Below are 17,550 nucleotides of genomic sequence, written 5' to 3'. Positions count from 1 at the left end.
ATGACACGTTTATGGTGCCAGCTTGTAAGACTTATTGTGGGAGTAGGGAGCGGGAGTGATAGTTAACGAACAGTTAAAATCTAGCTGCATTTAGTGAACCTAGGTGTATTAACTCCGATGAAGTTAAAGATTTGACCTGATTTGTTTGAATTTCGCGTAAAGTTACACGAAGATTATTTGCGCTAGTCGTCCTTAATTTAGCAGTGTTATACTGGAGGGAAATCATCATCATCCACCACCAACATTTTGGATACTATCTTACCAATGAATAGGGGAGTCAACGACATATTATAACGCCTTCACGCCTGAAAGGGAGAACATGTTTCATGCGACGGGGATTCGAACCCGTAACCCTCAGATTACGAGTAGAGCGTCTCAACCAGCTTGAAGCTGAGAAATAGGATGTATACAGCGTTTTTTATTCATACCCCTGCGATATTTTTAACATTTATCCTTTAGTATTCAATTTGCTCTCAAGTGCTTTGTCCCTTGGCTAAGTGTTCGGTAGGGTGGGGGTTAGAACAGGTTAAGTGTCTCGCCGTAAATTTCACGAAATTGTTTAATTGTCAGATGACATGGTGTATGTATTTCAAAATAAAAGTTTGTACCTAACGTTTATGCCGAGCGTAGCTTAGCGGGTAGTATGCCGGGTTTCGAGAGTTCATGGTCCGCGTCTCGTTGTCGCAGAGAACAACAAACGTTACGCTTCTTTTTATACAACGGTGGGCGCTTTGTGAAAGTGACAGCCGTATACTACCTTTCGACTGCAGTTGGCGGTGGATGTTGTTGACTATCTGCCTTTCCTCTCGTCTATTAATTTAGAATTAGGTAGGCTTACGTAGATTATGCAAATATCCCAAACAAACAAACGAAAAATTAAACATATATTCAAGGTATTTTGTAATTCTCGCAACATTGTCAGAACTGATGGACACATAGAGATGATAAAGTTTTGTTTTGTTTTTGAATTTCGCGCAAAGCTATTCGAGGGCTATCTGCGCTAGCCGTCCTTAATTGAGCAGTGTAAGACTAGAGGGAAGACAGCTAGTCATCACCACCCACCACCAACTCTTGGGCTACTTTTTTACCAAAGAATAGTGGGATTGACCGTCATATAATAACGCCCCTACGGCTGGGAGAGCGAGCATGTGTGGTGCGATCGGGATTCGAACCCGCGACCCTCCAATTACGAGTCGAACGCCTTAACACACTTGGCCATGCCGGGCCAAATGATAAGGTAAAGAAAAAAAGTTATATGACGGGAACGCTGTTTAACGCACAGTTGAACCACAAGAGGTCGCCAAAGTGGAAGATACATAGCGATAATAAGGCAAAGAAAGATGTCTATGACAGAGGCATTGTTTAACGCGTGAGTACATCAGATATAATAGGTCAATGAGGCACTGTTTAACCCACAGTTTGACCGCAAGAGGTTTGTTCAGTCATGTCAACTATAACACTTCCGGTCGAAAAGAAACGTTTCAGCAATGTGGTTACTGTTAATATTGGAATTGTTACAACATTATTACGCCCACTCCGTATGTGTAAACTTTGGTGTTCTTAACGTGTGTTCTTTTACCGTGTTAAACTTTGGTGTTCTTAACGTGTGTTCTTCTACCGTGAATATTGAAAAACGTTAGACATCTAATATCTGCGTACATGAACAACCAAACGGTGTTTCTGTCATGGAAAATTTTCATTTACGTGCCATCCTCTACCAACCTTCCAATTTTTGCAATGCTTTGACAACGTGCGCGCAGTATGATGAATCGCGTCGTTTTCCCTATCATACAAGATCCATAAACTATTATGCATTTTAGATCCACAGTTAAACCTTCAAATAGTAAACACTCGTCAAGTAGCCCTATAAAGCCAAGTATACAAAACCTTTTAGTTATTATGGTTACATCACTAGTCGTTCCCCAATGTAAACTAAGAAAAATACGTGTTTCTTCATCCACATTAATCACGAGTAATACGGAAAGGAATATTTATCCTGACTTGTCATATTTACCCCTGGTGAACTACATCTTAACTACTGAGGCTCACAGTGGTTGTCGTTTGTGTCAGAAAGCTACTGAAGAGTTTATTTGTCCCTAACTTTGAACCGATAGACTGAAGGAGATGTGCCCATCGTCTGCACAAGGGCTACTTTTGTCTCAACGAACACTAAGATTTTGTGGTCACTCTTATAGTGTACTCACGGCTAAATTTACGGAGAGTCTTTTAACAGCAACAGATCACAGACCATGAACCCTCTAGTTTCCAGTCTGGGCTTGTTAACTACTATGCTACGCTAAGCCTCAGTTTAACAAGTACTCTGTGATATTGGTGATTTCATTTTCATTTAAGTTGAAATGAAAAATTAAAATGTAAAAAAGAAAGATTGAAAAAATTATTTTTACTCCTATGTTAAGCTATGTCTCAACATTAGTGGAATAATTAGTCGCACGAGATCTACGCTAATGAAAGAACATCAAGGATTCCTTTCACAAATATGAATTTCGAGGTTGTTGTTTTCCATTAAATGCTTCGACATTCATGTCATTGGATGTTTTTAAGGAAAATTTAAAAATCACTTAAAATTGGCAACTTGCTGTAAACGTAAGTAAAGGAGAAAGGAACACTGTAGGTTTAAAACCTAAGTTATACTGTATTATGTATCATACTGTATTATAGTTTGGTTTGAATTTCGCGCAAAGCTACACGAGGATTATCTGTGCTAGCCGTCCCTAATTTAACAGTGTAAGACTAGAGGGAAGGGAGCTAGTCATCACCATCAACTGCCAACTCTTGAGCTACTCTTTTACCAACGAATAGTGAGATTGAGCGTAACATTATAACGCCCGAACAACTGAAAGGGCGAGGATATTTGGTGTAACGGGGTTTCAATTCTGCGACCCTTAGATTATGAGTCGAGCGCCCTAACTACCTGGACATACCGCGTCCAATGTAGTTTAGAGTGCGCGTTTGTACGGATGTAATAAACAAATTACAATATTCATCTATCATGTTTTCACGTGAAAACTCGTCTGCTTAAATAGTCTTTGCGTTACTTTGCGAGACCTATTCAACTCCTCATATAATCCAGCATTTTGAATTGTTAACCGAACCGATAAAAAAATGTTGTCATACAACAGCTATTACGTATTTAAAATAAATAAAATTGAAAATAGTGGATAACAACTGAAAAGTCACTGAACTTATTACAGAAACCTCAACGTATCAGATGTCCATAAGGACTTCAACAAATTGTACAGATGTGTTCTACATTGCATCCGTGTAATTTGAAACAAGTTTGAATTAACACCAGGACTAACTTGACTTTCTCATGCTTTGGTGGTACCATAATTATTCACATATCTGAAATAAAGAAAAGCTGCAGATTACTTAAGTCCAGACCTTTCGGACACTCTCTGGTTCAAACAGTTTCTGCATGAGACTGTGAACACTAATTTAATTTTTTTTTTTACATTTTTTGAGATAAAATATTCCACCAGAAATAGAAGGTTTGAATTTCACGGAAAGCTACACGAGGATTATCTGCGCTAGCCGTCCCTAATTTATCAGTGTAAGACTAGAAGAAAGGCAGCTAGTCTTCATCACCTACTACTAATACTTGGGTTATCCTTTTACTGACGAATAGTGTAATTGACCGTACTATTATAACGCCCGACAGCTGAACGGGTCAGCATGTTTGGTGCGAGGGAGATTCGAACCTGCGATCATTGGATTATGTATCGAGTACCTTAACCACTTGGCTATGCCGGGCCGGAAATAAGGGGTAAAAATAAATCTGGATAAAATTTTCTCAATATGTGTTGTTGACCACAAAGTATAGACGTTATAATTATTTAATAATTCTGTTGCGTTATCCTAAACTAGTGGATTCTTATAAACAGTTATGGAACTATACAGATTTTATGGTAATATGTATACTAAGCAGTCTAAAAAAAGCAAGAAACAAAGCTTGTGCTGACGTTCATGAGCCCCAGAGTCCCCTGGTGGTAACAGCGATAAGTCTGCAGATTTACAACGCTAAACTCAAGGGTTCGATTCTCCTAAGTGGACAAAACTGGTGGCCCGATGTGGCTTTGCTATAAAATACACACACACACAGGCGCTCATTAGCCGTAGATACTATTAAATGCTTTCAGAAAAGAAAATCCCTAAATAGGGTTTCTTATAGCTAGTCCATCGATATAATTTTGTTCAGCTGCGGGGTGATCATTTTGGTCTTTTGTCGGTTATTGAGCGATGTGATTGATTTTTACGCTTTCGAGACGTGGAGTTTAGATCCTTGTTTTTTTTATACTCTAAGTTGTAGAATGATTTGTTTGTCCTGAACTCAGTTGTGGAATGCTTCATTAACTAAGTTTAATGTGATGTGTCATTTAACCAGTTGTTGAGTAATCCATTGGGTCTTTACTATTTTTTTGGAATGATTATGTGAGCTATAAGCATTTATGAAATATCCTTCGTCTATCCACTTGTGAAGTGTCTTTTTTTTGAACCAGTTACTTACTCAGTTATAGAACATCAGTTATTTCTGTGGTGAAAATGTAACATTTTGTCAGTTATGAAGTTCACATATGAACATTACTCCTTTTTTTTAGGTGACTCTTCCGTCCTTTATTCAGCTGTAAACTTTCTCTTTCATGGCTCTTGTATTATCAGCTATAAAATAACCTGATTGACCTTGCTGACTTCTACTCATTCAAGCTAAGCGATGTTATAGTTTGTATGTCTTTTACTCAGTTCTCGCTACAGAGGTCCCCGCTAGTACAGCGACAAGTTTACGGATTTATAACGCTAAAATCAGGCGTTCGATTCCCCTCGGTGGGCTCAGCAAATAGTTCGATGTGGCTTTGCTATAATAAAACACACACACACTCAGTACAGCGAGAACTGCTGTTCTTTCCTCAATTAGGAAGTAAACTTTAAATCTTACTACGTAGTTTGAGAATAAAATATTTATTGTATAGAATTATATGTCTGATCTTTACTAAACAGTGGATAATTATTTTCATACTTCACTACTTGTTTATTGTATTATCCATTTGATCAGTCGTGGAAAACATGTTTGTTAATTCTTTTCATAGTCAGGATATTAACTTTGGTCTTGTATCGGATATGAAAATTGAACTTTATTTCTTAGTCGGTTCTACAATAATCTGTTTGTCGTTTATTATGTTGTGCATTAGTCCGCGTAATATTTATTTAGTTTTAGAATGACTTATTATCTATTCAGTTAATGTATGAAATGTTCGTCTCGTATTTAGTTTTAGGTGATAAGTTGTGGAGTAATCCATCTGTCCTTTACTCATGTAATTCTACTGACTGAGCAATCTATCTGTCCTTTACTCATGTGATTCTACTGACTGAGTAATCCATCTGTCCTTTACTCATGTGATTCTACTGATGTGATTCTACTCTGTCCTTTACTCAGTGATTCATCTGTCCATCTGTCCTTTACTCATGTGATTCTACTGACTGAGTAATCCATCTGTCCTTTACTCATGTGATTCTACTGACTGAGTAATCCATCTGTCCTTTACTCAGGTGATTCTACTGACTGAGTAATCCATCTGTCCTTTACTCAGGTGATTCTACTGACTGAGTAATCCATCTGTCCTTTACTCAGGTGATTCTACTGACTGAGTAATCCATCTGTCCTTTGCTCAGGTGATTCTACTGACTTTTGATCATATGCAGAAGAAATTCGCACGCTTTTAGATTGAATAAATATTTGATCCCTTATTGGATTGGGGAGTGATTCATCTGTTCTTTACTTAGTTGTAGAGTAATTTTCGTCACCGAGTACGTAAAATAAGCATTTTGCCCATCACTCAGTTTAGAAGTGATTTATTAGTTACTTGCTTTGGAATGACCTTTCTGATCGCTTCCTAGTTATGGAGTGATGCACCTGTCCTGTACAAAGTGACAGAGCGATTCGTTTCTTCTTTATTCAGTTCTTAGTATCGTCTATACGTCCTGCATTAAGTTGTGAATGATGTATTTGTCCTAACCTTAGTTATAGAGTGATCTGTGTGCTGTTTGTAGTTTTGTAGCGATTTTTAGTGAATCTTTACCTATTTCTATATAAAACCGTTTGCCCTGTACTCAGTTGTACATGTAGTTTTCGGCTGCCTTATGTTAACGTTAGCGTAACCTTAGGCCTTTATTTGATTGTAAGTTGAATAATTTATTTTGTATTTAGATATTGTACGATCTGTGTGGCTTTGAGTCCGTTATGAAGCGATCCATTTCACCCTTACATAATTGTAAAGAGGGCTTGTACAACACATTTTGCTAAATTAGTGAAGAGGTTTGCTAATTACAATCACAATATTATTTACTGTAATAATTTATATAGAGGGAGCTTTACAAAATGTTCTCTATACTGACCAAATATAATGGCCATGAACATTGTTATGGGCTACTTTTGTTGTTTAAAATTTCGCCATGCCTTCATTTCTGGATTATACAGTTCTCTAATTAATACATGACTGAAATTTCTTAGGACTTACAAAATTTTAATAACTTATCTATTGTTGCGTTTAATGGAAGATTGGGAGATATTTTTTTCGCTCTGATGTAATTAGTTCCAGCATCACACTGAAATTTAAAAGCTTCTATTTTTGGAAATCCCTTGTAAATTTGTGATACAGTTATTTTTGTTTTCATTGTTCGATGGCCATATCTACAGAACAATAATATCAGGCTTTTCATATTTAATGAAATTGGCGCCTCACACGGCAAGACTTTAATCGACGAATACGTTAGTACCGTTTGTTGTTAAATATAGTCTAATATTTTAATTAAAGTGCGACAAGATTTGAAGGATATGTTGTGGGAAACTGGTCTTCTATTTAATGAATAAAATTAACGGTAAAATACGTTAGTAAACAAAAGTATTAATTTCGTTCTCAATCAAGGCTCTTTTATTATAATATATACGTGTTGAGTGATACGCTTTGCCACTTCAATCAAAATTACTACATGTGAACAAATGAAATCGCTCCTTCATCTGCATGTAATTGGCACCTTGTACACCGGGAAACTGATTAGTAGTGGTTGGCAAGGTGACGCGGAAGTGGCTGTTTGTTCGGCTCGTTTTCGGCTAGAAACAAATTCAAAGCTAATAAAATGCTTCTCAGTGTAATTATGAAAGCAGGACGGAGGTAGGGCTCAAATAATTAAAATGAAATAACCGTCCTCCATTCGTTGCCCAGCACACTGTGTTATTTAACAACGGATGTGATAATCCACTACACGGCCTGCCACGAAACAAAATGAGCATTACACGCGAACTGAACTACAAGCTGTCTGCTCCAGAAATGTGATGAATTAATCTTGCCTTCCCCGTAGAAACTGAGTGCTGTTATAATTTGCAACGACAACGCGGGAGTAGAACAGCCCCCTCATGGATACTGCTCTTATAAACGTTATTTAACTTAACAAGTAGAAATTTAATAAGTGTAATTCTTTAAAAAATATACACGAAGTATAATTAGATGTAAATTCAAAGTTGTATACAGAAACTATTCTAGCCTTATTTCCGACCAGTACTTTTAAGAGCTTTGTCAAATAAAGCTGTCGTTTCTAATTGGAAACATTTTATTCGTTTAGTTAATTCTTACGGAGACAAAATTACCAGCTAGTTCAACTAATTTATCATTTCTCAGACATTATCATTGTTGGGCTTTGATTTGTCACATTTTATACTCGAGTATTTCTTAGTGTGGAAATATTAAACGGATTATGTTTAGGTTAGGTTTATGAAACTAAAATTCTCGAGTTGTAAGATATGCAACCGTGATAACGACGCCATTTTGTTTTAAGTTTTTTTTTTTTTTTGGCCTTTTATTGTCACAAGGATATTACAGGTTATTAAACAGTCAATATTTAAATAACGTGGTACAACGGTATATTATTGGAAAGAAGATAGAAATATCAGCACATTCAGTTACTTGGTTTTACAGGGTGACAGGTGTAATTGTTACTTCTATATAGGCTAAGCGACGGTGAACATTATTCTTGTAAGACTGCTACAATAAACTTAACAAGCATGGGTTCTCTCAAAACAACTACAATTACTCACTTTTATCAGGATCTGATCTCACAATGTATGGATTATCGAGTTAACCGCGAGATAACAGTACCTGCTCATGTACTTTTAAAATTTAGCTGCCAAGAAAAACAAATAATGAAAACATCGACAGATGAAACTCAGTTAAAAAGAACCCAGAATTTCACACCTGAAACACAGACTTCTGTTTGTTTGTGTTAGAGTAAAACCATATTTGGCTATTTGCTGTGTCCACTGCGGGGAATCGAACACCGGATTTTAGCGTTATAAGTCAATAAGTTTATTCAGCGGAAACGTGGGCTTTTCAGTGTCAGTTAATATAGAGTAATGCATAAATATAATATTGTTACGTTGTCTGTTTGTTTTACTCTGCATAAACGACGAAACATAAAATGTAATTAATCCGGATTATGTGGCTTTCAATTTACCACTGGCATGTGTAGTGTGTTGTACGAGAACAACCAATCTTTAGGACAAACTGTGTATTATTAACAGGGGAGGTAACTCAGCAATTTTCTATTTTCTGTAGCTCAGACTGTGGTAATCACTTATTTTTAGTGAATACTCTCTCCAGAATCCTAACTTTACATACCTAGCTTCAAAGCAATTTATTAAGAAATACACGAGATATAAAAATCTCTAGTTTAGATTAAATTTTTTCCTAATTTTCTTCTTCGCACGGAAAGTAAGAAAATTTTATTATTTGATAGAAAAAAACATATTTATTTTTCATAATTTTTTTGTTTCAGATTTGGTAACTGATAGATCTGTACAACTTACAATTCGTGCGCGCCTGTAAGAAAAGTCACTGTAGCCATTGGTCTGAAATTTTTATTGCAGTTTCTCCTAAAAGTGGGCCATTCGTAGCTTTTGTCATTTGAATTAAAGATAGCCGGAGCAGAAAAAGTATTCGGTGAAAGGACCTACAGATACGCAAGCAGTACTTAGGCCAAGCAAACTATATTAGTGGTTTCTAGATCAGGTTTTACATATGAATCCTTCGTGTGGACGGTTATTATTTATTATTCGTTGCTAACCTTTAAGAACAAATCTGCTAAATTTTTGGAAATTCTCTTGATATGGGAGTTTTAAGAGTCAAGTGAAATTAGCTTAAATTAGATAGCCAGGTGGCGTTTCTTGTTCAACTTGGGACATGATGGTAGATGAAACAAAATGCTCGACTTGGCTTAACTAGTGAATGTATATTTAGTGTAAAATCGTTATCAATGCTATAAGTGTAATTACCATTTTGGCCGCCATTTTTGATGTCATTTCTCTAATTCGCTCGCTCAGTCCTTATTTAGGCCGCACTCTTTTGTTTTTTTCTTTTCTCACACCTAATGTGATTTTGATTTCATATACATTTACAAATTATTTTTCAATTTTTCGAAAATCTCTCGTGGTTTTTGAGAATGTACTAGTGAACGTCCCACATTGTCTTCGAAAATATTCAACTGCTAATCCCTCCTTTGTAAGACTTTAAGCCGTACATTACTGAATGAGAGGGTTGTATTGGTGCGTATTTCATGTTATGTATATCGTATAACGTGAGCAGATATGCTTAAACGTTTAAAGGTGTTGTTGTTGTTTTTCAAATTATGGTAACAAATACTTTTTGGAAGAAGGTGTTTTTTCAGGTTCTGCTGAAACACTTCTTCTAGTAAATAGTACAAAAAACTTACTGTTTTTAAGAATTTAGGCCCATTAATATTTTTTAGTCCACTCTGTGATTTGCTGATTGATTAGCTGTGTGGAATAACGTGGCACGTGGCCTCGCACCCTCAGCTTGCTGTACTGCTTGGCATTCGGCTTTGCCTGACGCCCTTGTTGAACCAATTTTCCGGCAGCCCGACCACGGGTACTCTAGTTCGCCAGCTCGCCAGAAACGGAAATTAAATTCCCGGAGCTGACACTTAAGGAATAGTTGTTGTTTGGTCTACAGACACTATTTTCATTGGTCTTGTGATCTAGCTGACATGGAGAAATCTTTACCACTTCAAAAGTTTAGCATTACTTATTGTCGTTATTACTGCTTGAAACTTTATTAGATTTTTCAAGAAACAAATCGGCGCCCAAACATTTATTTAGATAAGAAAAAATTAATAAAAAATAAAAATAAATAAACTATGAATCATATACTGAGTAAAGTAATCGTGGATGTGGTGACCATCTTTTCACCCATCCCCCAATGGGACTACGACATCTAACCTTTTTACGACGATCGAAACCAAGGTGTAACCCCGAGAGACAGAGATAGACTTGACATACGAGTTGTGTGCTGTGGCCTTCCATCAGTGGTCAATTTGTGTCCAATTTGATGAGGATACGTTGTCACAAAATAATCACATTGCTTACGAAAAGTTCCCCAACAGAATTGAAATTGGTAGTAGAATTTTAAGCATTCTAATCCATCTACGTATAAAGTCTGGCCTATAAATAACCAATCCATATGTGGAGGGAAAGATAATATTTTTTTTATAACGTTCATGCACGTTTTCCATTTAAAATGTTAGCATATTTAACAGATTAAAATGAAGTTTTAATTCTTCGGAAACTACGTGGTTGCCCAAATACTTTTAACCGTCTTCTCGACGACAACGGTTATTCTGCTAATTTGAACGTATGTATACAACACCGCCTGTATTTTCAAAATGAAGCCTGACATTATATGAGTAAAAAGGCAGAAAGGCATTCTTTGTAATTGTAATAAATAATAGCTTCCGCTCTCAGACTATATATTTTAATATATAGATACACAGATTTATAGATAATATGGAGATACACAAAACCGTTCGACGCTTAAAATTATTAAATTTAAACGTATTGTTTTCCCAGTTCGTATTGGTTTCCCAGTTCGTTTCCGTGATGTTAGAATGACGCCATTTTTATTTTTCAACTTGAGTTTCAGCAGGCGTGAAGCTTGATTGTATATTCAGCCTGTTTTTCTGATTATATGATGTACTGAAGATAATTTAAATGCTTAACTAACTCTTTGTACGTAATCGCACCAATATAGCAGTTGTGTAGAGAGAGTTGTAATTGTTAAATAATATTTCAGACATTCAAGTGTACCTTTTTTAAAACGCGATCAGCCTTCTGAAGTTTTATGTCCGTGCGTTCTAAGAGCAACTGTCAAATTATACTATTTGGTCAGACGAGAGCTGTCAAAGAGTTCGCAGTGAGTGTATCCTATTGGTTTGCTCGCTTCGCTTCTTCTTTGTGGGTATTTGGGTATGTTGGATTTTAGATACCCATGAGGATCAGGCGCAAAAAGACCTCTTCCCCCATCCATAACTTTCATGTCAGTTACTACTACATTGTAGTTGTAGTGCTTTAGGGCCAGAGTAGCACACAGTACTCCGGCTATTGGTTTGTCTTCCCTTTAGTTTAAAAGTTCGAAATTTTGGGCGGTTGTGCGCAGTTAGCCCTTTCACTAAATTTCTCACACAAAACATCTATCTCCGTGCAATGGCGTAGCGAAGTATGCCTCCGCAATTACGTGGGTAGACAATCGGAAAGAGAGCCCAAGGGGCTTGACAAACTTACGAATTTGCGACAATGTGAATAAATGTAGAGGGCCCAATTACTTTTTAATGCGAGGAAGGACTCGTCTTTTGTAGTTACGCCAGTCTTCCCTTGTCAAGATCACAGAGATGTTCGATAACCGTATAATGTGTATTTCTTTGTTACTTTGTGTGTGTGTATGTATTTTGGGATTGACCTTTTACTTTTGTTCTGAATAGCAATGATGGAGAGAAATATTTTATAAAAATCATCTTTCCTATATACAGTTGAATGTTGCCGTGGAAACCTGCGCATGAATTAGTTACGATGCTTATGCAGACTGACTGTTGCTGTATAAACTGTGAAGGCTCTGCTTCACGACGGGTTCATAGAAATGTTCGTAATTCTTGTAATTAATGTGCTTTAATTTTAAGCATAAATATGCCACTGCTGTTTTCAGTTGTATCATTAATGTACACCAGTCCAGGAACACAACAAACTAATTTATCGTCTGTCGATTCCTTTTTAACCCTACAAGTACCAATGAGACGTATTAGCTTTTAAAGACATTTTCTTTTTGTAATTCTTTGTAAACTATCTTACTTATGGGTTTATGACTCTCTTTGCTAGAGGGAAATGGATACATCACCATCTTACGTGTGGGTCTGTGCCTCTCTTTGTTAAAGAGAAATAGATACGTCGCCATCTTGAGTGTAGGTCTATGACTCTTTACTAGTGGAAATAGATACGTCACCACTTTACGTGTGGTCTATGACTCTCTTTGTTAGAGGGAATAGCTACGTCACCACCTTACGTGTGGTCTATGACTCTCTTTGTTAAAGAAAAATAGATACGTTACCATCCTACGTATGGCGTATGACTCTCTTTGTTAGAGAGAATAGATACGTTACTTTAAAAAATTAATTATTTCCTGCTGAGGTCTATCGTCTACTTTACATATTAAATAAAATGAGTGATTTATCCCAAGATTTGGAACTAGTTGTTTAGGCTAAATGATGTAATACCAATATAAAACATAAGTTTATTGGTTTTATAATATACTTGTAGATGACGTCGGTAGGAAACAGTGTGAAATTAAGTCAGTAATTTGAAGATTAAAACTTTTGAAACAAAATGGCCAATCTTTTTCACATTTGTGTTGCTTCTCACAATTGGTTTAGGTCTTTCAGTTTATTTTTATATCTCAGGATTTAAATTTGACATTGCTTTCAACGCATTTCGAGACTTTATAATACTGTTTGTTTGTTTTTTCTTTTGAATATCTGAGTTTTGTTTTTGTTGTATTTAATTACAGAACACGAACATTTTCTTGTATAATATTACAGCCACAGTGAAATCTTCGAAACCAAACACTAACCACAGCATCTCTCACCACGGCACGCATTACGGCAACGCTCTTGGATCAATAACATGTTACTTTTTTGACTACAATCATCTATATTCTTAGTAATGCACATGCAGTGTTAAATTAATAACAGGCTCTACATAGTTTACCATAGTGTTTATAATTGTCAAATGTTTAACACAGAAATACACTGTGTGTAGATGAATGCGCTTATAACCAGTATCGTTTGTGCATAAGCACTCAAGATTTGTTTCTTTTCTTTGTCCCACCCTTTTGTTCATCGCTACTGTTTTTATGGTAAGTTACATTCATTGCGACAGTGTTTTCCGAGTCAGTTGTGTATGTGTTCGTTAATTAATCAACAAATGGTTCTTTGTTCTCATATGTGTACATGTATAAAACCATGAACAAGTGAAAACAGAAGCATGCTTATAATTCATTTTACTTTACATTAGAACTAGATATGTTATATTCTAAAACTACGTTTTTTATACAGTTTCTTAGGGATTTTCAAGAATTTAAAGAGTTTGTTAGAATAATATTTCATTCACAATATGTTTGCCTTATCCATCGCCGACGACGCATATCACTCAATCCAGAACTCATCAGGCTGTCTGGGACACAATAGACACTGTATTGGTCGAAACAGTATTCCTATAAACTAATTGTTACAATAACAGTTATTATGGAAAAGGCGTGATGAGTTCTGAATTGAATGAATTACGTCGTCTGCAATAGATGTTACAAATTTATTGTGGTCGAAATACTATTATTATACACTCTTGTAACTCTTGAAAGTCCCAAAGATTGTTTGTTTGTTTTTGAATTTCGCACAAAGCTACTCGAGGGCTATCTGTGCTAGCCGTCCCTAATTTAGCAGTGTAAGACTAGAGGGAAGGCAGCTAGTCATCACCACCCACCGCCAACTCTTGGGCTACTCTTTTACCAACGAATAGTGGGATTGACCGTAACATTATAACGCTCCCACGACTGAAAGGGCGAGCATGTTTGGCGCGACGGGGATGTGAACCCGCGACCCTCAGATTACGAGTCGCACGCCTTAACGCACTTGGCCATGCGATCTTGAGGGGAGGGATGTTTAGGATGCCTTGCGCCAGAAGCACCAATCGAAAAACATCCCAAAGAGCTTTCAGGATATATATATATATATTTAATTTTATGTAGTTGTTATGATTGATCAGTTATATTTTTATATTTACAAGCCTCTGCACCAGGACCACAGAAAACCAAGTACTGGGCCAACTAAAAAGTATTCGTTAGTTTGTTTTTTGTTACTAACAGTAGTATTTCTTCTTCCCAGGATGTTCGGCAACACCGGTGCCTGCAGTGCTTGCGCTCAGGTAATTCCCGCCAACGAGTTCGTCATGAGAACCCACGGGAACGTTTACCATCTGAAGTGCTTCTCGTGCGTTAAATGTCGCAATCAGCTGGTTCCAGGAGATCGTTACAACCTTGTCAACGGAAGCGTCTTCTGTGAGCAGGACTGCCTGAAAATCCTTAAAGGTTCGGTTTCGACAGGAGGTGTGAGGAAGGGAAAAGTTCGGGCCAACTCAGCCATCAAAGCTGTGTGAACACGTGGTCTTGTTTTCTCTATGACAAACAGCTACGGTAGTAGCTACAAACAATACACAGAAGACTCGAGCCGATACTTAAAATGACTGTATATAAATATATAATTATCTGCTAGAGATAGAAATGAAAACGATAACGTTTCCTCTTTGTCACCAGAAGGCGCCCTTCCGTTTTTTTCTTTTCTTTTTTAATCCTCCAATCAATCTTAATGAACAAAAAGATTGATTTACTTAACTCGTGTCGTCACATATTGTTAAAAGAAACAACAGCAAAAGCTTTTTTTTTTTCAGTAATCACGTGCGTTTCTGTCTGTGCCAATAAAACCACGAAGAATTTTCAGAGTTCCATGTGAATCAAAACTAGAAGATCATGGTGAGATATCTGATGGTTTTATCAATTGTTACTAACTTATGAACTTGAGGCTGAAGGCAGTAGTAATTATCGCTGTTGTTGGTGTTTTGTAAATAAGTCGGATTTACAGTCACCACTTTGTAGTATTGGGCACACTTCAAAATCGTTATTGTTTAAGGGAAGTAACGAGTTAAAACCACTCTTAACACGTATAAAGGGAAGAATGACTTGCTGCCAGTGAAAACGGTTTAAAACTTCTTGACATTACTGCTTGCATCACGAACATTCTACAAACAAAAGACATTATATCGGTCCACAAAATCTTGCATAAGTTCTGATATCTAAAGTACAGGTATTTTTTCATGGTGCCACTGTTACTTATTTTGACATTACCATTAGTAGTTCAATTGGCTAACAGTTTCAAAAAATGATGAATTTTATTTGGTAACTGTTCCAAGGTTCATCTCCAATCCATCTTTTTTTTTTTTTCTCATTTAATCTGGAACAGTGGTTCTCAAACGTTTCAAGTTTGCGTAGAACTTTCTATTTATTTATTGTTATTTTTTAATTACAGACCCAGGATTAGTTTCTAAAATACTATTAAAAACCAAGTTAAAAAATTTATATTTTTAACTCTTATTCATTAATGCGAGTAATGACTTTGTTTCTTCTGGCACTATTAAAGAATATGTGAAACTATTTTTATTAGTTGCAGGCAGAAGGTCAGTCTAAAGAGAGAAGTAGTAATGTGGTCGTGGAAAGCCCAGACAGGACTTATTACAAATTTTATAATTTCATGACTTTTTTTAAAAATATTAATTGTGTCATGCACCACAGACATTAGCTCCACCTCTCATGAGTGGTACGCGTGCCACGATTTAAGAATCCCTCATCTTGAACAAATCATGAATATCCCAGTTCACTATAGGTTTCGATTGAAACCGGATCATTTTCCATAACAAATTCTCAGTTAAAAGAGTTATGTGTAAATATATATCTTGTTTTCGAAAATGAGATCGAATGGTTTGATTGCAAGCTTGGCTTATGTAATATCATATCATTTCTGTCTCTAGAAATTATCAGACCAGCTGCTGATGATATCACTCTCACGTGATCCAGGTATTTGAACTCTTAAAAATAATCGTGAAAGCTATCCACGGTTAATATATTTACTGTTTAATTTGTCACAGTGTAACAGTATTAAACAGTTTTTTTCGGTTTCTGAAATAAAAATAATTCTTTTAAGCGAATATATGTAAGTTCTGTACAATTCAGTGTATGTGATTTGTTGTGCTTTAATTTCCACTAACGTAACAAAGGATATTGGTACATACTTACTCGTTAGCGGAATACGTTTGCAGTCTTATTTATAAAAATTCCCGTAGCATACAAGTTAACTCGCTTATGTTTCAATGAGTATGACTTTTTAACACTGATTTTGTGATAAAAGAGATCTTTTTGTTCTTTAATTTACACTTGCAAAATTATTGTTTTTTTTACGTATTACAGTTTGAAATAGTCTGAAATACAGTTAAATTGTAATTTAAATTTAAAGGTTAATTAAATATCGATATGTATTGAATTTATGAAATCTGCCAACAAGATAGATACACACAGTTTTCTTTCTTAATACAAGTATATTTTAATATACAAACAATACAATTTACAACAATTATTACAAGTAATGATTTGTATAGAAAAGTTTTACAAACTCACAACAGTATTGAGTCTTCTATCTGATCAGCAACTGCCTTCATATCCTATCGAAGGTTCACGATGAGTGAATTAAATTCCTGTTAATACTGACACAATTCACTTAACGGGTAGTTAGCAAGCTTTTGCTGATCGCACGCGAGTTTTTCACAGTCATGTACTGTCTTCGTAAAAATACTAACGTCTGATGTTAAACGATTTGTAATGGCTGAAATCTATCAACGTTTCTGGTTAAATATATGAAATTCCGATTAATAAGCGTTAGTCACAGTTATAGCTTCCGAGGTTTATAGTATACCAAATATAGGAAACCAATAATATATACTGTCTCTTAGCACGTTCTGTTGGTTACATTTATAGGTTTGAGAGGAGGGTTTCTAGAAATTTCAGCCTGCACAAAAATATTGACGATACGTTAGTGTTTACTTACACATTACTGATTCTTACTCTCGAGAATCTTCCCCAAACTTAGTCAATAGGCGGGACTTTCGCAATACGTATTTCACAATTATAAGTTACATGCATTTCTAAATATATATTTAACTGAAACAAACATCGTTATTAAAACAGATTTATAATAGCAAATTTGTCAGAGTTCATCAACGCATTACGTAAACCTAGAGTATGTATTTATGTGTGTGTGTTTTTTCTTATAGTAAAGCCACATCGAGCTATCTGCTGTGTTACCAGGGAGAATCAAACCCCTGATTTTAGCACTGTAAACCCTTGGACTTACCGCTGTCTCAGCAAAAAACCTTAAATCAAAAAACAAACAAAAAATAAGCCTTACACTTCTAAATTAGGGACGGTTAGTTCAAATAGCTCTCGTGTAGCTTTACGAAAAAAAAAAACTATTTCAGTCACATTCAATTAATTTCAGTAAAACAGAATATTTTTACAATTATTATTAGATTACTTTTTTAAACGTGTT

At 35.9% G+C, this 17,550-nt stretch overlaps 1 protein-coding gene across 4 annotated transcripts in view; it reads left to right on the top strand.

Moving 5' to 3' along the window:
- The window catches only part of LOC143230836 (LIM domain transcription factor LMO4.2-like), a 121,409-nt gene extending 105,253 nt beyond the window's left edge, over window positions 1-16,156 (top strand). For all 4 annotated transcript variants that reach the window (XM_076465055.1, XM_076465052.1, XM_076465054.1 and 1 more), the window contains one exon: window positions 14,284-16,156. In XM_076465055.1, coding sequence (XP_076321170.1) covers window positions 14,284-14,554 — 271 coding nt within the window. In that variant the 3' untranslated portion in view covers window positions 14,555-16,156. The remainder of the gene's footprint in view (window positions 1-14,283) is intronic.
- Window positions 16,157-17,550: the final 1,394 nt, after the last annotated feature.

This window comes from Tachypleus tridentatus, chromosome 10 (genome assembly GCF_004210375.1).
Source record: "Tachypleus tridentatus isolate NWPU-2018 chromosome 10, ASM421037v1, whole genome shotgun sequence".
NCBI classification, from domain to species: Eukaryota; Metazoa; Arthropoda; class Merostomata; order Xiphosura; family Limulidae; genus Tachypleus; species Tachypleus tridentatus.
The sequence above is the reverse complement of the archived record's forward strand: the minus strand, read 5'-3'. Positions and strand labels throughout refer to the sequence as shown.